General features: G+C 46.5%; 1 protein-coding gene across 1 annotated transcript; it reads left to right on the top strand.

Moving 5' to 3' along the window:
• Positions 1-950: 950 nt before the first annotated feature.
• Positions 951-12,540, top strand: EDN2 (endothelin 2). The gene is made up of 5 exons (XM_083452013.1): positions 951-1,086; positions 2,691-2,835; positions 4,715-4,834; positions 7,016-7,119; positions 9,167-12,540. The coding sequence occupies exons 1-4, from the start codon at positions 1,023-1,025 to the stop codon at positions 7,107-7,109; spliced, it is 423 nt and encodes a 140-aa protein (XP_083308139.1). The 5' UTR covers positions 951-1,022; the 3' UTR covers positions 7,110-7,119; positions 9,167-12,540.
• Positions 12,541-22,262: the final 9,722 nt, after the last annotated feature.

Raw genomic sequence — 22,262 nt, forward strand, 5'->3', positions numbered from 1 at the left:
GGGCTGACCTTTTCCCCAATATTTTATTTAAGTTGGCACCCTTGGCACCACCTTGAGCTCCTTGGAGGAGAAAGGTATAAATGCAATCAATCAATCAATCAATATGAAGAGCCAAGGTCTCCAGTAAGTGACTTGGTGCTAGAAATTGTGTGTATTTGTGTGGGCACGCACTGTATTGTTACTTTAGGCAATTTGCATCTGTGGCACCATCTCGGCCACTGCTTGGGTTCAGATACCCACCCACCCCTTTAGAATCTCCCATCCTCTCATTCTCAGATCGAGTGATTTCACAGGGGTGCAACGAGGCTTCATGCAGCAGGACAGTGATAATCTCTTCCTGCTCAAAGATAGAGCAGCGGTCCCTCAAAGGGCATCACCGTTCATTGGGAGAAAAGGCTCAGTGCTAGAACACCCACCAGGTTCAATCCCAGGTTCAATGCCAGGGCAGGGCAGTGGGGAAACCAGCCCGAAACCTTGGGGAACTACTGCCGGACAGTGTCAGCAAAATTGTACTAGCTTTGTCTAACCTGCTACAAAGCAGGAGGAGCACGTGAAGCTGCTTTCTCTCGGACTCAGTCCGGTCAACACTGACTGGCAGCGGCGCTCCAGGGTTCCAGGCAGAATTAGAACCCAGGACTTCCTGCGAGCCAAACAAACGCTCTGCCACCACTGCGTCTCAGATGTCCTTATTAAGGGCGCGTTACCTGCCCCAGCAGGGCAGCCGGAGACTTCTTTCCGCAGCAGGGACCGCGGTGGCTGCGTTTGCCTCGACTGCTTGGCTCGCTGCCCTGCAATGCTTTGCCAGCTGCGGAGGGAGCCCCCGTCCCTTGGCAAGGGAAGGTGGGCGGGGGGGGGGGGGGGAGAAGGCAGGAGGCGTGCCCGCGTGCCTGTTGTGTGACGCGCCAGGCACCGGAGCTATAAAGCACCTGCAGCGGAGCCCGAGAAGCTTCAGAAGAGCCTCTTTGCAGCTCTGGCCAGGGAGAGCTCAGCTTTCTGCCCATTAAAGGATTAAGTTCGCCACAATGGTAAACAATCCCTCCTGTTTCTTTTCCCTTGCAATCACCCTTTGCGTCCTGCTGGAAGAAGGTGAGAGAATCAACAGGAATTTTTTTTTCTCCTCCGTCTTTTTTGCTGTTCTGATGTTATTTTAATTTTTTGCATTGGTTTTAAAAATCGGCATCCCCTGCGCACTTTGCAAACGAAGCTAGCTTCAGCGGGGAGAGCATCTGATTTGCAGGGGGCGGGCGGGGGGGGGGGGGAGCAGAAGATCCCAGGTTCTATACCCGGTATCTCCAGAAAGGGGGCTGGGGAAAGCTCCCTCCCTGCCTTAAACTCTGGAGAGGTGCTGCTGCCGGTCAGTGGAGGCACTATTGAGCTGGATGGACCGATGTTCTGAACCGCTATAAGGCAGGATCATAGATTGTAGCTCCACGGGGCATTTGCCTGTAGCTCAGTGGCAGAACATCTGCTTTGCATGCAGAAGGTCCCAAGGCTCAGTCCGCAGCATCTCCAGGTGAGACCCCTGTCTGAAACCCCGGGTACCTGCTGCCAATCAGAGTAGATGATACGGACCTGGATGGACGTGTAATCTGACTCTGTCTAAGGCAACCTCCCCATGGATTGTGGCCCAGTTAGTTCTGCTCAAAGTAGACCCATTAATGAACCTAAGTTACTCATGCCTATTAACTTCGGTGGGTTTACTCTGAGTAGAACTAGCATTGGCTGCAACCCCGCCCCCAGATTTCCCTTTTTCCTTTTAGCAGTCCGCCCTCTCTATCTCTGACAGCGGCTCCTGCTCCGTCTCTGTTGTTCTTGCAACTTCCCGAGCAAATTGGCTTGGAGAGCAACAGGCAGCGAAGTCAACCTGTCCCGCCTTGCAGCGATGCCTTGCCGCTGCCGCTGTGACATGCCAGCAGCGAGCGAGACCGAAACAGCTCCCTTAGGGCTTTGCCAAGAGAGGTGGCGAAATCGTAACATATCCCTCCCCCCCTTTTCTTGGAAAGAGTTTTTGCTCTCATTTTCTCTCTTTGTGTGCATTCTCCTCCCCCCTTGCTTGCCAAAAATAACGAAAGGGAGGGAGTGCTCTGTGCATTTGGGAGCATGCAAAAAATCGATCCTTGGCACGCCAATAATTTGCACACATGTTCTATGGTTGGCAAAGGAGCCAGGACAATGATGGTGGTGGTGGTGATGATGATGATTTATTGCAGTAAAAATAATACTTACATATTCTCTAAATGTTATTCCTGCATTGCAGGGGGTTAGACTAGATGGCCATTGGGCCCCTCCCAAGTCTGTGATTCTATGCTCACCTTAAGTCATATGCTGTAGGCATATGCTGGGCAATAGCTACTGCTACTGCTGGTGATTGTTTGCCAATGTGCTTGCTTCCAGTATGCTCTCAATGTGGGTCTCCTCCGAGGTTTTCACCTGGCTTCAGTTTTCTTCTCACTGAGCTCTTCAGAATTGCAGTATGCAAACCGTTGTCAGCAACAGCAGAACATTTTTACAACCCCCGCAGCCCTAATCTGTAAGGCCTTGGCGGCTATAAAATGGCTAAAATAGAAATGCTCCTCTCAACTAGGTGGCAGGCTAATTGCTCTGTTTACATACCATGCTGCATTCCTGGTGCTTCCAGTCTGAAGAGTTCAGGGACTGATCCCTCTGCCTGTCATTTTCTCCTCTGGCAGGCCTGGGCCTCCCTCCGGCAGAGCCTCACCTGGCAGCAGGCAGCGGCAGGCACCTGAGGACCAAGCGCTGCTCCTGCCTCAACTGGATGGACAAAGAGTGTGTTTACTTCTGTCACCTTGATATTATCTGGATCAACACACCAGGGTGAGTATTGCCGGGGGGGGGGGGGGGGGACAGGGGACTGCAGCACAGAGGGAAGATTGCTAGGTCTGAGCTAGCGGCACAGTTAGATCCATTGGGACATAGGAAACTGCCTTAACACTGACTTGGACTCCTGGTCCATCTAGCTCAGTATTGACTGGCAGCAGCTCTCTGCAGTATTATGCAAGAAATCTTTCCCAGCCTCTCCAGGAGATTGATTCCAACACCTTCTGCATGCAAAGCAGATGGGCTACCCTTTTAGACACCGGACTTAATGGTCTTATGGCTTCTCTCCATTCCTCCCATCTTACATTGGTCATCCATCTCATGCTTCTAAGTGTGGTAGGTCAATCCTGCTACATCTTGGGGTCCTGTCTCTTGGACTTCAGCATGTGGGGGGTAGGGCTGGACTGCTGCCCTAATGTCCTAGGCACCCCTGGCTAGAGCAGGACAAGTGACCGGCTCTCCAAGGTTTCAGGCAGAGGACATTTCCAACCCTACCTGGCGATGCTGGGAATTGAACCTGGACCCTTCTGCATGCACCCAAAAGCATGTGTTTTACCTGTGAGCCACCGTCCTTCTCTCTTGCAACAGCCACAGATATTTTACGTGGCAGCTGCTCCCCAGTTGGTGTTTCTAAAGAGCTGAGGTGGGCTGGCCTTTCGATCCAGCGTTTGGTTGGGAAGGAGACTTGCCCCTTGCATGATACAACAGAGATCTGGGCAGCGTTCAAGCAATCTCTCTTGCAAGCAGCTTAAGATCCGAGCCAAAGAGACGACTGGCTCAGGTGTGGTTCTAATTATGCCTGCTAACGTGCGGTCTTGAGTAACGACTCACTCTGAAAAAGAGCATGCCATTCTCAAACGTGTTTGCGGAGGAAACATGACAAGCCTAACAGGAGGCTGTATTTAGATGGTGGAGAATGACAGAGCAACCCTGTCTTTAAGCATCTTCTGCCTTTTGTTAGAATTCGCAATAGATTTTTATATTGTTAAAAACACACCTCCGATGCACGTTCTGCCTGTAAGGAGCATGTGAACAAGCCTTGCTGTGCAGCTGGAACAGTGAGGCCTCTCTGCTGACATGACAGTGTCCAGAGCACCAGAGATCTGAGTTCAAATCCACCCCTGCCTAGGAAGCCCAGCCTCCCTCAAAGGGCTGTTGTGAGGAATGGGGATGGGTAAAGGGAGAAAAGAGAGGAGACTCTGAATGGAGCTTGCTTGGTGACCACAGGCAAGGCACCATCTCTTACTTTAATGCCTGTCACAGGGTTTTTATGAAGTTCAAATGTGTGCATGTGTGGAGGGGGGGGGCAAGAGAACCATGTATGTGCTCTTGCGCTCCAGAGAGGAAAAGCAGGATATAAATATAAATCTGGTGTGTAGAGGTTTGAGGTTGGATTACACTTTGATCCCATTAAAAATAATGGAGTTCAAGTTATCCCGAATGAACTTTGCACATTTATTTCAATAGGAACCAAAGGCACCTGACTTTGGCTGCAAGCCTACATCCCCCTTACCTGGGAGTAAGTGCCATTGACCTCAGTGGAGCTTACTTCTGAGTAGCCATGCTCATAGCACTGACAGCCATTGTTTGGTGAGGTCCCATTATACCTTCCTCCTTAATATGGGCAATCCCCAAATCTTATATTGTTAGGCAAGGACAACAAGGGCATCAACCCACTTGCAGCCCGCTGCTTGCCTGTGGAAATAAAGGCCGACAGAGTGAGAACGGGAGGGTGAGATGGCATGGCTTTTATCACATGGCAACTGCAAACGAGACTTGTTATTGTCAAGTTTGCTTGGCTTCCGGCCAGGCCCACACCATAAACCTTCCTTTCTGATAAAGGATAGAAGTTAACAATTTGTTTTTTCCTAATCAGCCACTCCACGCCCTACGGTCTGGGTAATACACAAAGGCGTCGGAAGAGATCACTCAGCAGGTGTGAGTGCTCGCATTCAAAGGACAGTGTCTGTGCGACCTTCTGCCATGGCAAGCCTTGGTAAGTGTTCAGATGTGTCCCTATCCTTAGACCAGCCTTTCTCAACTCGGGGGCCTCCATATGTTCTTATCTCTAACACCCATGGCTAATGATCAGGGATGATGGGGATCTCAACTCAATGATATTTGAGTTTGAATGTAATGCTAAACTATGGTTAACCTAGGCCAATATTTATAAAGCAACTACAGACCTTAGTTAATGCACATCTGTTAACCATAGATCTGCCAATTTTGCTTCTTTCTGTTTTTCATTTTTCCCAGTTGTAGATTAAGTTTCCCCATACTTCTGCAGTGATTTTTTTTTTAAAAAAACCAACTCATGAAAATTCATCAGCACATTTCTCCCAATAAACCCATTTTATCTGTGCAATTTTGCCCAATACATACTTTGGCAAGGCAATTTCTCCTCATATAATGCCCTTTTGTATACTATTTTCACCAATCTAAGCATTTTTATGCATACTTTGTACACATTACTTTTCTGGAAAACTTCACTGCAAAATTCAGAAAAGTGCAAAAGGTGACCATTGTTTTGATTCACATACTGCTTCAGAAGGTATTGAATAAGTGACCTTCACCTTTAAAAGTGAACTGAATTAACTTTCACTCCATTACTATCCTCAGTTAATAATCCTTAGTTAAATCACAGGGCTGAGTTCATCCAATTAGCTTATCAGGGATACCAACTTGAATAAAATATTGGGGGGGGGGGGAGGACAGGTAAGCTCCTCCCCACATAATTGATCCCATGACACAGTGCATGCACACCATTTGAATGAGAAGGCCCATCAACTTTAGGGGTCCCAACCCCCTCAAATATTTTATTGAGGGCCCTGAAGACCCCTTGGCTCCTAGGAGTTGGCTCCTATGAGTGTTACAAACCATGATTTAGTTAACCATAGTTAAAGCATGGCTTAGTTTTACTGGAGAGCTACAGGTTCACTGCCATGGGCTAAGCTCAGTATTGAACATGCAAAAGGTTATGAATTGTCTGAAAAGAGGCCTGTGTGTCTGTTCACAAACAAACTCTGGAGAGAGGAAGGAGTGAGAATGTGTGTTACTTTACAGGGGAGAGTTGGGCTGCAACTTTTTGTCTTTGTGTTGTGGGGCTTGGAAGAGGGGTGGTTAGGGTTTGCAAATTAGTCTCTTTGGCAACAGATCCAGCTCCCTCTTTTCCTCTCTCCCTCCTCAGGGGCATAAGTAGAGGCTGCTGGATTGGGCCAGTGGCCCAACTACTCTATCATCCTTTCTCACTACGGCCAGCCCCTAACTAAACCAGCCCAGGCCTTCTCAGCCTTTAGAATGACTCTGCCTTCTTTCTTTTTGTAAAAAGGAGTGACTATCTTTTTAGACTCTGAACCCCTCGCTGTGCAACCGAGACACACCTTCTCAGTCTATAAGCCGTAAATGGAGAGTTGCATAACGTAAGGATGTGTTCAGGTCATGGAAAGGGAAAGTAGGGTCACCGTGTCGTTCTATCGTCTTCTTAGAAAACCTAGGAGTAATAAATCTGGCTGTAAAAATTTCTGAGAACGGGTTAGTTGCCAAAATAAAAAAACAAAACATAGCAAAACAGAAAATCTGTTTTTAACCCTAAACTGGTGCTCTCCTGCCGCCCCACCCCAGCCTGTCAGGGAAGACAAGGTGAGCGAAGATGTATATCAGGAACGAGGGAGGAATAAAGCTCTACATCGCGAACAAGAGTGGGAAGCAGAGACAACATGGGGGGCAGGGACACTGCCAAGGAGGTGGCAGATCCAGCCTCCAAAAAGGGTGTCGCAACTGTCTCTGGCATTATGCCATTGGTAGTGGACAATGCATTCCTTGGAGGCCAGATCTGCTGTCTCTGTGAATCTTTTCACCTACAGGTGGTTGCCTCAAGGGTGGCTAGGCCATCACTAAACTTAAGAAATGCTGATATTGGGTGTTATCCAGCTAAGTTCTATTCAGAGTAGACCTATTGGAACTAATAGACCTAAGTTAGTCTTGCCCCATTGTTTAGTGGGGATTTGAACCATGGTCTCTCAGGTCCTGGTTTCTACTCACCATGGCTCACCACTGGTCCACTCTGGATAGGGTTAGCGTGGTTTGCAGGGCGCTGCCTTTTAAAAATAAAATAATTATCTGGACTCCTTTGAGCACTATCTCATAAGATATGCACCAACTTGTTTCAACTCTGCAGGGATTTCAGAAATCCACGGCTTACCACAAACACAGGACTGCTGGTAAAACTTCTCCAGAGCCGTAGTGCAAAGCCCCGCAAGACAAACTTCTGAAAGTTCTCAGGTAAAGGTCCTATATAAATGCTCTCTCTCTCTCTCTCTCTCTCTCTCTCTCTCTCTCTCTCTCATATTTTGTGTTCACTCTGCTTCCAGAGATGATTGGGCGCATCTATAAATGCATGACTTCAAAATGCATGGAAACAAATGTTCAGCTGTTGTGGCTTCCCCTCACCTTTGAAGCCCGCAGGGAATTGTATGGCCACAAAGACACTAAAGCAGACCACACAAAGAATAGAAGCGTGAGCGTTAAAACACAATGCTTGTTTAAAATACAATATAATACAAAGGGTGACACACACACATATTTAAAATAAAGGTAAAAGGTAAAGGTACCCCTGCCCGTACGGGCCAGTCTTGACAGACTCTAGGGTTGTGTGCCCATCTCACTCAAGAGGCCGGGGGCCAGCGCTGTACGAAGACACTTCCGGGTCACGTGGCCAGCGTGACATCGCTGCTCTGGCGAGCCAGAGCTGCACACGTAAATGGCGTTTACCTTCCCGCTAGTAAGCGGTCCCTATTTATCTACTTGCCCCTGGGGGTGCTTTCGAACTGCTAGGTGGGCAGGAGCAGGGACCGAAAGACGGGATCTCACCCCGCCGCGGGGATTCGAACCGCCGACCTTTCGATCGGCAAGCCCTAGGCGCTGAGGCTTTTACCCACAGCGCCACCCACGTCCCCATATTTAAAATACTGTTTTCTAAAAACACAACACACAAATTACAATTGAAATGAAAGTATCATCTTGTGAGACCTTTGTGCAGAAAGGAGAAACATGGCCACTGTTAGCTTATTTATATCAGCCAATAAATATTCCAGACACCATTCTGGGGTGCTTCCTCACAAAAGCGCAAAGTAGTCTGTTACATTCCTCTCTGTGAAAGTTACATGTAGTTTGGATGGATTTTCTGGTCACTCTTTGCTACATATCAATATCACTGTTACCAGGTTCATTCACTGGGAAGCATGGAGGTAAATATAGCAGAGGCTCATCCATTAGGGCAAGTGAGGGACACAGAACATAAAAAGCTGCCTTTTACTGAGGCAGACCAATGGTCCATCCACTTCAGCATTGTCTACACTGACTGGCAGTGGCTCTCCGGGGTTTTAGGCAGAGGTCTCTCCCAGCCCTAGTTGGAGTTGCTTGGGATTCAACCTGAGACTTTCTGTATGCAAATTTGATGCTCTACCTCCAAGAGCAAATCAGGCACGTTGTCCTATCACTCTCTTTGATCTCTGCTAGCTCTAGCTGTCTGCTATATTTCTTCCATCCAGCCCAGAAACTGGCACCAGCTGCCAACTGCCTCCTCCTTAGACTCAGGGTTGTCCTTGTAGAATTAAGCAGGGAGGAAGATGAAGAGTAAACTAACCCTACTTAGCACAAATAGAAATGGAAAATGTCATTTTCCAAAGAGCTGCGCTGGGATGAGATTCTGCTGGGTGTGATCAAATCTGAATGGGTTTGCACTGACTCAGACCAAGTTGACAAACTATATTTGGAAAAGCATCTAGGATTAATCTGAGTCAGTCTGATTAGAGTCCAGGGAAGCTCAGTCATCACTAAGGAGGACCTCTCCCCAATTTAACACTGAGACCCCTATAATCTATAGTGGAATATCTTGCTCCATTTTCTACAATTTCGGCTATGTTTCCATAGGCATTAAAACAAAACTGGGCAGAAACAGACCTAATTAAGGTTGCTCCTCTGCCTTTAGGAATGCCTTAGAAGGCAGAATTTCCCCAGGAATGAGTGTTCCCATCATAGGGCTTCAGGGCTTAGCAGAAGCCACACGTTTGCAATTTTTGCAAGCCTTAAAGCTGTGATGTGGAGTCTACCACTCACATCATCCTTAACCACTGGGAGTGCTGGTTGAGGCTGATAGGAGTTGGCAGTGCAACAACATCAGGAGGGCCATTGGTTCCTTATCCCTGCCTTAAAGCTACAACAGGGGCTCTCTGGACTGGGCCCAGCAAGTTCAAGGCCAGCTCCCCAAAGAGAATGCCAAGAGGCCATTGCACGAGGTGCTGACATTTTCATCTCTTCTGCTTTGTAGGGCGCCTTGCTCTTTCAAATGCCTCGTTCACCTGGAAGCAGCAGGACTCGCTGAGGACTTCCAAACTAGCAGCACTTAAATGAGGGGAGATCATATGGAAGACAAAGCAAGAAGGGTGGGGGTGCTGTTCACCTTCACCACGCAGAGTCCTGCCATTGCAAAGAATCTCCTACTCTGTGGGAAGTTGAAAGATTGGAGGACCATTGGAAGAGATGGAAAGAAATCCATGGAAACAGCTGCTGGAGAAAGGGGCAAGGAACCGTGGAGGCAGTAGCACAGCCCCCTTGGTACATCAAAGGTGATCCTAAAGAGACAATAGCCTCTCCTTTTTACTGCACCTTGGGAAGATCTGTCCAGCTTGTTGGGACAAGAGAGGAGATCTTCTTCCTGGATACCAACAGGAACTCATAGCAGATCTCAGTGTAAAGAGCCAGCACTTTGGAGGAAGGCAAATGCAGTTACGGACTCCGTCGCCACATGTGGATCCTTCCAAACACCCCTACCTCAGGACCTAGTCTAGTCTGCTTCTCCTTTTCCCAACGTTTGACTTTAAACATAGTTTGGCTGGTTTTACCGACTGCTCCTTTTATTCCGGTTGTTGTTGCCTGCCTCACATCTGCCTCTACTCTCCTGCGCAACATGAAAAGGTGTGCATTGAATAGACATTCCTATTTCTGGTAATGAATTTGCTAAAAGTCTGTTATTGGTAACAACAACTCCCCCCCCCCCCCAGTAAGTCAATTTAGTGTTTCCTAGTGGCCATTGGGACTGGTATGGCAGGCACAAAGGAAGACATCAGTAGATGGAGGGGAGCCAACGAATTCTACTGTTGTCTCAATCTTCCTCCTTGCTGAGTTTTACAAGGGCAAAAGGGAGGCTGAGGAACGGGCAGGCAGGCAGGGCCAGGGTCACCTTCTGGACTGGTTGTAAGAAAGACGACTGGTGGGCTTGGAGGAATCAATACTGAGATTGGTGGGGCAGTGTCCCATTTGCCTTGTTGGATCAGCCTGCTTTGCAGCAACTTAGCTCTACTCAGTTAATTTGAAATCTTGTTCTCAGCGAGTAACTTAAGCCTTGATGAAGTTGATGGCTCAAAAAAGCGGGGGGCAGGGGGAAGGACCAGAAAAGGATCAGCAAAGCTGGGGTGGAGGCAGGAGTTCAAAAGCACATCTTCATTGCACATTTAAACCAATTTAGCCATCACCACCCCAATTAAGAAGCCCCAGGAATAATAGCTGTGTGAGGGAACTGAGCCTTTGGTAGAGAGCATTAGCCGTTTCACAGAACTACACACGAAGCTGCTCATGTTGAATCAGGGCATTATTTCATCCAGCCCTCTGCCGTTGGTGAGTGAAGGCTCTCCAAGGTCTCAGACAGATAACTTCTAAGTGTTGCTTAGTGTTCATTATGGAGTTGTTAGTTGCCTGTCAATTTCACTTGCACAGAGAAGAGAATTCTCGGACCACTTGTGTGTCTGTGTGTGAGCCTCCCAGTTCCACTGCTGTTCTTTAAAGACCTTGCACACAACTCTACAAGTTTAAGCAACATGCCCTGCATTAGCAAGTTCCACACTGCAAATGCTGAAATGGTTAGAATCGCAAAACTTGACTTTTGAAAAGCCCCTTCACTATAGGCATGAAACTGATCGTTAGTTTCAACCTGCCTGTCAATTTCGCATGACCTTCTCTGGGCTGCTTGAAGAGGTGGCTCAAATCGTGCTCAGGTAGCATTAACATCCCAAATGTTTGCAGGAGCTTTCTTGTTTATAGTTCAGGGGTGCTTGTTCATTTCAGGGGTGTGGCCCTCCAAATGCTATTGGACTCCAACTCACAGCAGCCGCTGGGAGTTAATGGTTAATGATAATGGGATTTGGAGTCCCAGCGACATCCAGAGAGCCACATGATTTTAGGTATGAAAAATATTTTAACTTGTCTTTCCTTAAAAATACAACAAATAACAGTAAAATACAGTAACAATAAAACACTAGCAAAATACAAGTAACAACAACAGATCACTGAGAGAAGTAACAGCAGATAAAGCCAATATTTCAGGGAGCTGACTAATGACTTGGCAGATCGAATGCCATCTGTAAAAGAGAGGTCTTCATGCATTGGCAGAAGGCCCTCAAAGAGGAAGAACGTTGCTCAGACGCTCCTCAGATATCTAGCCTACTCAGTGGAGTTTCAGTGAATTTTGTACACAATGAGGTGGGAACAGTGAATGGAGAACTCCATGGAAACTGAGAATCAATGTCCATACACCCCTAACCAAAGGCTCTCTTTAGCCAAAGTCCCTGAGGGTTCTTCTTTGGAGCTGTGATGGTTTAAACTGGTTTAAATGTGTCATACAGATGTGCCCATAGTGAGGACCAGTTACTCAGCCAGGTTGGTGCACTGTAGAACTTGGGTTGAGGGGTTCCACAACAGAGGTCAATTTCATGTGCTAAAGTGGTCATAGCATTGCTTGGCTACATGACCAATTTACTGTTTGGGCCATCTTTACTCTGTCGCTGCTTATCTTGCAACCTTTGCAGTGGCACTGTAAATGGCAGTGGTGGTGGTGGGTTGAATTATAAGGCAGACACACAACCATCTTGGCATGACTAAGTTGGCTTGGTTGTAGTGTTTATGTCCCACAATATCCTATGGATATATTATGGGTGGGCTAGAATGCTTCTGACAAGATTACTTTTAGCATAGCGTCCTTAGAGGGGGCCCTTATAAACACTGCATGGTCACTTGGTTTGGCAGTTCAGATCACATGAGGATAGTATCACTGGTAGGTTGGGGGATACATGGTGAGGCAACTGTTACTGTGCTCTCAAAACTGTTTGGAAATCTGAAGAAGCACAGATTTTATTAGAGGCAACTTCTTTTGTATTCAGTGAAACAACTGGCCTCCTTATAGGGGGAGCCTGTGGTCCTCCAGATGTTGGAGGATTACAGTTCCTATCATCCCTGACCATGGGGCCCATTGGCTGGTGTCAATGAGAGTTAGAGACCAGCAACATCTGGAGGAGAGGACCACTGGTTCTCCACCTCTGCGTTAGAGCTGTCATATCCCGGGCTTTTAAGAAACCTCCAGTTTGAATTCATCCCAAGTTTTTTGAAGTGCAGAAAATGCAATGCCAGGAAGAAACGGGTTTAGGCAGGAGAAGGGAAAGCCTTTTCTGCCAGCTTTCTGAATGAGACATGTTCTGCCTACATATTCAGGGAAACTATAGAGTAGATTCTTCTGGAACTTTAGACTCTGGACTGCGGCTTAGTGCTTCTTCCTGTCAAAAATAATTAAATCCTGCATATGGAGAAGTAGCACATCTGAGCTAAGTTTCTCCCTGATGTGCTAGCTTTCTGCATGGGGGACTTTTCCAAAAATGTAACCCTGTACATATAATAAGAAAATGACTCAGTCTTAAAACTATCACATAATCTCCTGCCCCACAAAATAATCAAATAAATGCATAGTCCTTCTCTTAGTCTGTCTACTGGGCCAGGACTGGGCACAGATTTATCAATGAACAGATCACTATATATATATATTCAGGCAATTGGTGGTGAGGATAAAGACATTCAGTAGACAGTGTCTTTTGGAATGATGCAGATCCCCTGCCAAATGGCTTAAAGTCAAATATCATCATTGGGTTTCCTTGATCCTATGGGAACAAAGCAATTCAGCCCCTGGCTAGTAGAATCCCCTCTACGCCTATCGCACCAGGCACTTTATTTACTATGCTCATGCACTGTAGCTTCTGTTATACAAAGCATGGAGAACAAACAAAGCCCACATTGAATTAATGCAAATGCATCAGTGCTCCAGATAAATGCATATTGGGGTTTGCGGTCTGGATGCTGTAGGCTTAACACATTAATGTTATGGTTTAAAGTCTGTCTGTTGATGCTGGGATGTCTGTGTTGTAACCCGAGCATGAGCAAAATAATGTTCTTAAAATATGCTTCAAATCTAACGGCGATGAGGGGTTTGGGAAGCCAGTCTGATGCATAGGTCACATGTGAATCTTTAGATCACAATGCGACGGCATCTAAAATAAGAAGAGATCCATTTGTATTTGCACTTGAGAAGATTTTGTTTGGCCTCAAAGGATCTGCTGCTGTCTCGGGAAGTGGGAATGGTGCGCACAAAGGACAATGTCAAGCCTTTTCCTGTGCAGTGGTAGATCGATGCAATTTAAGTGACAGGTGAAAAGTTCTGTGTCCATAATGCATCCCTGTCTATGCAAACTCAATATGTAGCATCCCAATGTTTGGACATAAATGTACATATATTTATTTTTTTAACTTTTTTAATATAAAAAGCTCTGTAAAATACAAACTTTAAGTTGTAATAAATGGAAAGGGAAAAAAAGCAGATTGTTTGTTCATTTAATTGCATTTTTATCCTGCCCTTCTTCCAACATGGAAGCCAAGGTGACGGACATGTGGTTCCCCAGGAGTCGCCCATCCAGGTGCTGACCAAATTCTACAAGGTGCCTTCAGATGCTGGGAGCCTGGCTGTCCTCCTGCCTTACAGTATGGGGTGGGGATGGTATAGGTGGGAATATTGATGTGGGAGGGGAATGCTTTGTTTGTGCAGGGCCGTAGCTCAGTGGTATATCATCTGCCTTGCATGCAGAAGGTTCCAGGTTCAATTCCCAGAATCTCCAGGTAGGGTTGGGAGAGATTCCTGCCTGAAACCCTGGAGAGCCACTGCCAATCAATGTAGACCATGCTGAACTAGATGGACCATTGACCTGACTTGGTACACGGCAGCTTCCTATGTTCGTGCCTTCCACAGAAGTACCCCTGAATCCATAATCGTTAAGAAACTCAGATGGCTTTTGCTTCTGCAGCATCTCACAAGACCAGTTTGGGCTCTGGCCTTAATGCTGTAATGAAACCCCCAGCCGTGCTGTAGGAACTGGTGCCAGAAACCGGTGTTTGGCCTCTCAGTCCCACCCAAACAGTCCATGGTACCTCGGGTTAAAAATTTATTCGTTCTGGAGGTCCGTTCTTAACCTGAAACTGTTCTTAACCTGAAGCACCACTTTAGCTAATGGAGCCTCCCGCTGCTGCCATGCTGCCGCCGCACGATTTCTGTTCTCATCCTGAAGCAAAGTTCTTAACCCAAGGTAATATTTCTGGGTTAGCGGAGTCTGTAACCTGAAGTGTATATAACCTGAAGCATATGTAACCCGAGGTACCACTGTACTGAACTTACTGGGATTTCCCTCCTGAGAAGGCATATATATATATATATATATATATATATATATATATATATATATATATCTGCCCTTATGTGTCTGTGACTGAACCATGGGAAGACAGAGGCTTTGTGCATTGGTGGTTTCTGTTTCCTTAAGACAGGCCACCTTCTGGTTCTGGATGGGATTTTGCTGCCTTTAAAAGAGCAGGTATGCAGCTTGGAAGTACTCCTCTAATGCATCTTTGTTATGCTCATGAAATCTCTGTGACCTTCTCCTGCCATGCAATAACTCCAATATCTTTCTTATTTGCATTTTTAAGATCAGACCAAAGTCCCACCTAGCTAAGCATCCCATTCTAAGTTGCCAACCACGTGTCCTTAGGAAGCTTGCAAACAGGACCTCAGTGTTACAGCACTCTCCCTACTTGTGAGCGTCAGCAATTAGAATTCAGAGGCATACGGTCTCCACCAGTGGAAGTAAAGCTTGGCATCATGGCTAGTTTGTTCTGGCTGTTCTGCAATGATTTCTTACCTCCTCACCAGATTTCTGGCTACTGCCCTGGACTTTGCATTAAATGACCGCAAAAATGGCCCTCAAAGAAGATGGGCCTGATCTTCTTGATAGTCTTCCTGTGAGTTATAGCAGCAGTTCAAAAGAACACAGAGCCTGCAATGTGTATTAACTGCTGCAGTAACTCACCCTAGTAGTGCTTTTCCCTTTTGAATGGCAGGAGAAGTTGACGGATTGCATTACATCATGGCGATTAAAATGCCATCCTCTCCCATAGTTATCTCTCAAAGTTCATTATTAAAACCCAACAGTCTCGCTGCAGCCCAGTTCACAGGTGTGTTTGGAGGGGATGGGAGGGAAGTCGAGCAATTTAGAGAATTATCTCTGACCTTCAGAAACTCCATCAGCTGCTGTGGCGCTTCTTCCTATTAGCCTGTTAATGGTTAAGTTCTCCTGGATGTCATAAAGATTGCACTAACCGGAGGCTACAATAAAGCGCTGATCAACTCATCAAGTGAGTCAATATCCAAAAGTAATATTTGCCTCGGTAATAACGAGTCTCATAAAGCACCTTGCCCATGCAAAGAGATGATGAGAACGCTGTCGGCTTAGAATGCCAAGGGCATGCGTCAGTCATGCACACGCCCCACCTGCCCTGGCATCCTGAACTTTGTTTGATGGGGTGCACACTCGTTTTGGAACAAATGAGCAGCCAAAATGAATTGGTGCCATTCTCATGCATCAAGCGAGTACCAAGAGCAGCAAATGGGAGTGAATGGGGTGGATGCTTATGGAAAGCCTTTTGCAGCGAGACCTATAGATACTTTTCCATGTATAGGACTATGTTTTTTTCTTTAAAAATCATGCTAAAAGTGGGGGCCGTCTTATACATGGGTAGTGCATAGGGTGGACGTTTGATTGGTTGCTGCCAAGGCTGTCAGCGGCTATTGTGCGTGTTATTGGTTGCTGCGTCAATGGGTGGTGTTGATTGGCTGACGCTCCAACAGTTGGGCAGGTGATTGGCAGCTTCTGCAGGCGATGGGACAGGTAGGAGGTGGGTTTTGTGATGCATGTGGGGGAGCGATTTTCGGCAATTCCCCCCTTAAAAAAGCTCAACAACCCTGAGTAATCCCCCCTACAACACAAAAAAGCTCCACAACTCTGTGCCATCTCCCCCCATTTCTTAAATTTGAGTCACCCAAAATTGTTGTTGTTGTTGTTTAGTCGTTTAGTCGTGTCCGACTCTTCGTGACCCCATGGACCAGAGCACACCAGGCACTTCTGTCTTCCACTGCCTTCCGCAGTTTGGTCAGACTCATATTTGTAGCTTCGAAGACACTATCCAACCATCTCGTCCTCTGTCGTCCCCTTCTCCTTGTGCCCTCCATCTTTCCCAACATCATGGTCTTTTCCAGGGAGTCTTCTCTTCTCATGAGGTGGCCAAAGTATTGGAGCCTCAGCTTCACGATCTGTCCTTCCCAGTGAGCACTCAGGGCTGATTTCCTTCAGAATTGATAGGTTTGATCTTCTTGCAGTCCATGGGACTCTCAAGAGTCTCCTCCAGCACCCAAAATAGGGGCATCTTATATATGGGGGCGTCTTATAGATAGAAAAGTATGGTATATATCCATCTTAGTCTTTAGATTACCATTTTTCAAAACCACACAATAGCAATCATGCTCTGTTTTAGAAGAGGGTTGGTTTTTTGGGAGGAGGTGGGTCCTCAAGATGTTTCTGGGCAACATTTCCCACTAGGAAGGTTAAATGACAAATGCATGGGAGGGCAAATTCGATAGATATAGTTGATATATAGATATAGGTCTCACTTGTATGCTTATGGGGTCTGAACTGGCAGCGATGGATTGGGAACAAGACTTTGGAGTCACAGTGGATAGCTCCCTGAAGATACTGAACCAGCACACAGCAGCTGCGATGAAGGCAAAATCTATGCAAGGAATCCTTAGGAAAGGAAAACTGCCCAAATCAGAATGTCGTCATGCAAATCTATGGTGTGACCGCATATGGAATACTGCGCACCGTTCTGGCTGCCTCCCCTCAAAATGGGTATTGAAGAGTTGAGAAAGGTTCAGAGAAGGGTAAGCAGAATGATCAAGAGGACGGAGCAGTTCCCCTACGAGGAAAAGCTACTGAATTTGAGATTTATTTATTTATTAGTTTAGAGAAAAGGCAATGAAGAAGTTTATGAAATGATGCGTGGCATGGAGGAAGTGGCAAGAGAAAAGTTTCTCTCTCATACCACTACAGCTTATGAACATCCTGAAAGCTGGGATAATCAAGACTGATAAAAGAACATGCTTCTTCATGCAGTGCATAGTTAAACGATGGAACTTGCTATGGGAATAGGAAGCAGTGATGGTCACCAACTTGGATGGCTTTAAAAGTGGACTGGACAAATTCGTGGAGGAGAAGACTATCAATGGCTACAAACCATGATGTCTGTGCTTCTGCCTCCATGGTCAGAAGCGAGAATGCGTTCAAATACAACAGGAGGGCAGAGTACTCTTGTCCTCATGCGCTGCTTGAAGGTTTCCCACAGGTATATGGGTGGCCACTATGAGAAGAGGGTGCTGGACTAGATAGGCCTCTTATCAGCCCCAGCCAGCATGACCAATAATGCATGTCCAATAACATCTGTCAGGCACTGTGGTGCTGTGGTCTAAACCACTGAGCTTCTTGGGCTTGCCGAGCAGAAGGTTGGAGGTTCGAATCCCTGCAACAGAGAGAGCTCACATTGCTCTGTCCCAGCTCCTGCCAACCTAGCAGTTCGAAAGCACACCAGTGCAAGTAGATAAATAGGTACTGCTGTGGCAGGAAGGCAAATGGTGTTTCCATATGCTCTGGTTTCTGTCACGGTGTCCCATTGTGCCAGAAGCAGTTTAATTATGCTGGCCACATCACCCGGAAAGCCGTCTGTGGACAAACACTGGCTCCCTCGGCCTGAAAGCGAGAGGAGCGCCACAATCCCATAGTCACTTTTGACTGGACTTAACTGTCCAGGGGTCCTTTTACCTTACCCTTGGGTGAAGGCGTAGAGATGCAGGTGAGGGCAAGCTTCTGCATCCCTGTGTAGAAGAGAGAATTTCAATAGGTGAACTAATCATGCAAGCTGCACCTACCGAAATTCCATCTTCCACCAAACCCTTAAAGCTGCAGGAGTCTTTTTCACTTAGTGACTCAGTTTGTGGCTTATGAATGACTAGACAATTTTTCTTGGAAATCCCATTCTGTTCTCAGCTGCATTTTTTCCTGTAAGTACGGAAAGATGGGGAAGCTGCCTGCTTTGTGCTTGACATACCCCATTGGTTATTTTTAAAGGGAAGTCTTTTTAATTTTGTAGGAATCGGCAAAGAAATGTTTCCCCTCCTCCCATAAGGTGAAAAGAAGGATTTACCCAAAAAACAAAATCAGCAAGCACATCAACATCAGGCCCTTGACTCCTGCCTTCCCATTCTTTAATCAAAACTCAGGGGATGTTGTCAGGTGGTAACACCTTCATGTAGCTTCTTTAGATCAGAAAACAAAGGCAGCAAAGCACTGGTTAAATGTTTAATGGAAAGAAAAACAGGCACACTACCCGTGACCACCTTGCAGAATGCATTTACATGTTATTTTCACTAAAATATATGCTGGGGTTTTTTGCACGCTTTGGCACAGTATATGCATTCTTGTTCTACACATTACTCGACTGGAGAAATGCATTTCAAAATTTGGAGGAATGCAAATTTCGGGAGACGGCTTTGTTTTGCTTCCTGTATTGTTTTGGAAAGCACAAATTGGTTCAGCTTACTTTCAAATGCAAAATGAATCAAATTTAACCTGTGTTCCCATTCGCAGGGGAAGAAAGTCTTCAAAAAATTGGAGGTCAGGTTTTGGAACAGCACCAGGTATCTTCCAAGTAGCTACCCAAGGATGCCCCTTGATGCCAGGTCTGATCCTATGGAAGATGCTCAAGGGGCCCACTGGGCCGAAAGAGTGTTTACCGAAGGTTGAAAAATCTGAGAACTGCTATCTACCATATCTTAGTAGTACGACTCATGCAAGATGTTGGCGACTAATATACACACAATAATTACCAAAATAATTATGCATTCTTTATCAAACTTCTGAGAAAAATACAAAAACTTATGCAAAGCCATAAAGACTTACAAACTACCCAACCTAAGATGAACTTATAATTTCTGATTTCAATGGATTTTTCAAGTGCTTAGCTCAGTCTTTTGTTTTCTTTATCTTTTCAGGTAAGTTCATGAAGATACCAACAAAAGATAAGTTCGAAGTTGTTCACAATACCAAAGAGATGCTAGTGAAGTTGTAGATGGATGTTAATGAAGTTGTAGACAGGGTGCCGGCGTTTTGCACCTGGCAGTCCAAGTAATCAAGAGGCCGCTGTTTGTCCCCGATGGGGCCCTTTTACTGGGGCATGCAGGTAGCACACTCCCAAGGTAGTTTTCTGGGCTTCTTCAGTGGTCTAATCTCAAAGCCTTGATGTGTATATTGATATTCAGTTTCATAGAGAATGCTATTTCTTGGCTTAAGGTTAAGAGACTGATTATACCTCATACCTTGGCAATCCGTACATTGCACATTACCTCATGGTACAGAGCATAATCAGGAAAAAAAATTATGTGTGTGTTTCCCCCAGACAGTGAAGTGTTATGTATAGCAACGAAACAGCAAAACAAAAGAAACTATTGGAAGCAATGGAGGGCATAGAGTCTGAAAGGTGGTTCTTTCATCCCTTCTGTGCTTGGTTGCTTGGATGAGTAACAAGGCCTCCAAAACATTCCATCAGTTCAGCAGCGCACATGCCATACTAATTAGCTAACAATCCTTCCAGGTAATGCTGCTGAAACCCAACTGGGGAGTGTTTTTCCTGCCAAGCCCTCTGGGGGGAAAATGGAATTAGAAGTCTGCATGTCAAGCTTTTTCTTCAGAGCTTGAACTAGGTGGGATTGTTTTTTTAAAAAAAGGAAATCTTTACTTTTAATTTGTGATGGGTGAATCTATCTAATTCTGTTCCTCCTTCTCTGTCTCTCGTGAATCATCCAACATTCGTCAACAAGGCAGGTCAAGGGCTATCACACCATGGACAGCTCCAAGTGAGCAACTTGCTCTGACAACAAGTGGGAGCAGACTGAGGCCCTTTAAGTCTCTGCCTCCAGGCTACTTCCTCCAGGCTCCATCCCCTTGTATGGAGAACCAGTGTGGTGTAGTGGTTAAGAGTGGTAGTCTCGTAATATGGTGAACCGGGTTCACGTCTCTGCTCCTCCACATGCAGCTGCTGGGTGACCTTGGGCCAGTCACACTTCTCTGAAGTCTCTCAGCCCCACTCACCTCACAGAGTGTTTGTTGTGGGGGAGGAAGGGAAAGGAGAATGTTAGCCGCTTTGAGACTCCTTCGGGTAGTGATAAGGCGGGATATCAAATCCAAACTCTTCTTCTTCATCCTTGTAGAGAACATCATAGTCTTAAAGAGTCAGTCTTCTAGCCTACATATGGCCACTCTTTCTCCATTCCATAGACCCCCAACCCAGTGTTCTTCCTGTGCTGCAGGACTGGTGATGTGTGATGGGAAGCACCTGTTTTTTTACAGACTATGGGGAAGGTGCCCGGCCCTACAGGCTTGGTGGTTTTGGAAGTTCCTCTGCAGGCTCCTGAGACACGATGGTGTCCCTATCTTCAGTTCTGAGCACTCCCCATTTGGTGCTCCTGCAGCCTCCAACTCTATGTCCAGACTCCTGCTGGATTCAGGGGTCATGATGACACAGTGTGGTAGACAGGACTGCCAGTAAGATGACTGCAGATGTCGATCTTCTCTGGCTTCATTCACTTGGGGAGGTACTGTATCTTGGTGTTACAATGCATGGACTGAAGCTTCCATTTTCAAGCTTTGTCACCTGCAGTTAAAAGAGTTAGGCAGCAGGTAATAGGGAAGACCTCTGCCTGGGATCTGGGAGAGCCACTGTTAAGTCAGAGAAGACCAGGGTTGGGGTTGCTGTGATCCTCCATTCGTTGTTGGACTCCAACTCCCAACATCCTTGCCCATTGGCCGTGCTGGCTGGGGATGATAGGAGTTGGAAGCCAACAACATCTAGAGCAGCGGTTCTCAACCTATGGGTCCCCAGATGTTGTTGGACTACAACTCCCATCATCCCAGAGCTCCGGCCTTGCTAGCTAGGGGTGATGGGAGTTGTAGTTCAACAACATCTGGGGACCCACAGGTTGAGAAAGGCTGATCTAGAGGGACATAACTTCCCAATTCCTGGAAGAGACGATATTGGGTTAGATAGGCAAATAGTACCACCTGGTATAAAGCAGGTTTTCCACATTCCCAGTGATGTGTTGTCCACAAACAGAAAAAGGGATGTTTATAAGGCTCTCCTTATCTGGTGATGTGAGAAGCCTAACACATTGCCAGTTGAGAGACCGTGACTGATCTGCCATTCCAGGATTAGGGGTGGCTGAGAGCAAGAGAGGCCAGACAAGTTGAAACACACCATCACCCAGCCCAGTGCTTTCAGCCATGGCTGCTTTTCTTTTGTGTCACCTTTGAAAGCGTGCCAGTTTGCCCGGAGACCACCGCGGAGATGTTGTTGTTGTTGCTTTGGCAGCTTGGCTGTGAGCTGATTCTGACTACTTCTTTCCCTACAGGCAGTGGAATGACACCTGTTGGCCTGGCACTGGGTTCTCGATTCAAAAGATAAGCTCATACCATGCTGTGGATGTGCAGCAGAGCATCCAAATCAGGACAGGAATGCCGAAAGCTGCCTTATACCAAGTCAGAACATTGGTCCATCTAGCTCAGTCCGTTGAGCTACACTGACTGACAGCAGCTGTGTGGGGTTTTAGGCAGGAGTCTCTTCCAGACTTACCTGGGACCTTCTTCATGCGAAGCAGGTGCTCTGCTTCTGAGCTTGATGTTTAATATTGTTCCCAGCTCTATGGGGAGAAATTCCTGGAACAGCTATGAGGAATGAGCAGCATTTCCTTGAACCATTCCTCATATCAGTCAATGGGTTGCTCTGTCTCCACCTGCATAACTTCCAATCCCCCCGCAAATAAAAACCAGGACATCCCCCTTTTTTGCATGATATCTCAGTGGCCATTTTGGGTGCCATGATCTTGCATGTTCTTGCACCCCCAAGTGCTTTTTTGGGGTTTCAATCCCACGTGGCACCCAAAAGCACACTGTGGTTTTTTTCAGTGGGAAAGCGAGGTGCGGGTGCCCCCAATATTTCATTTAAATTGGCACCCCTGCCTGGTGTGTATACTTGAGACAGACGGATGCCAACAACACATACACACACTGTACACACAGATTTCCTAAATACACACAGATAAGGTCCATCTTAAACCCTTATCT

The sequence above is a fragment of the Podarcis tiliguerta genome, assembly GCF_965153285.1.
Source record: "Podarcis tiliguerta genome assembly, chromosome: 8".
Lineage (NCBI taxonomy): Eukaryota > Metazoa > Chordata > Lepidosauria > Squamata > Lacertidae > Podarcis > Podarcis tiliguerta.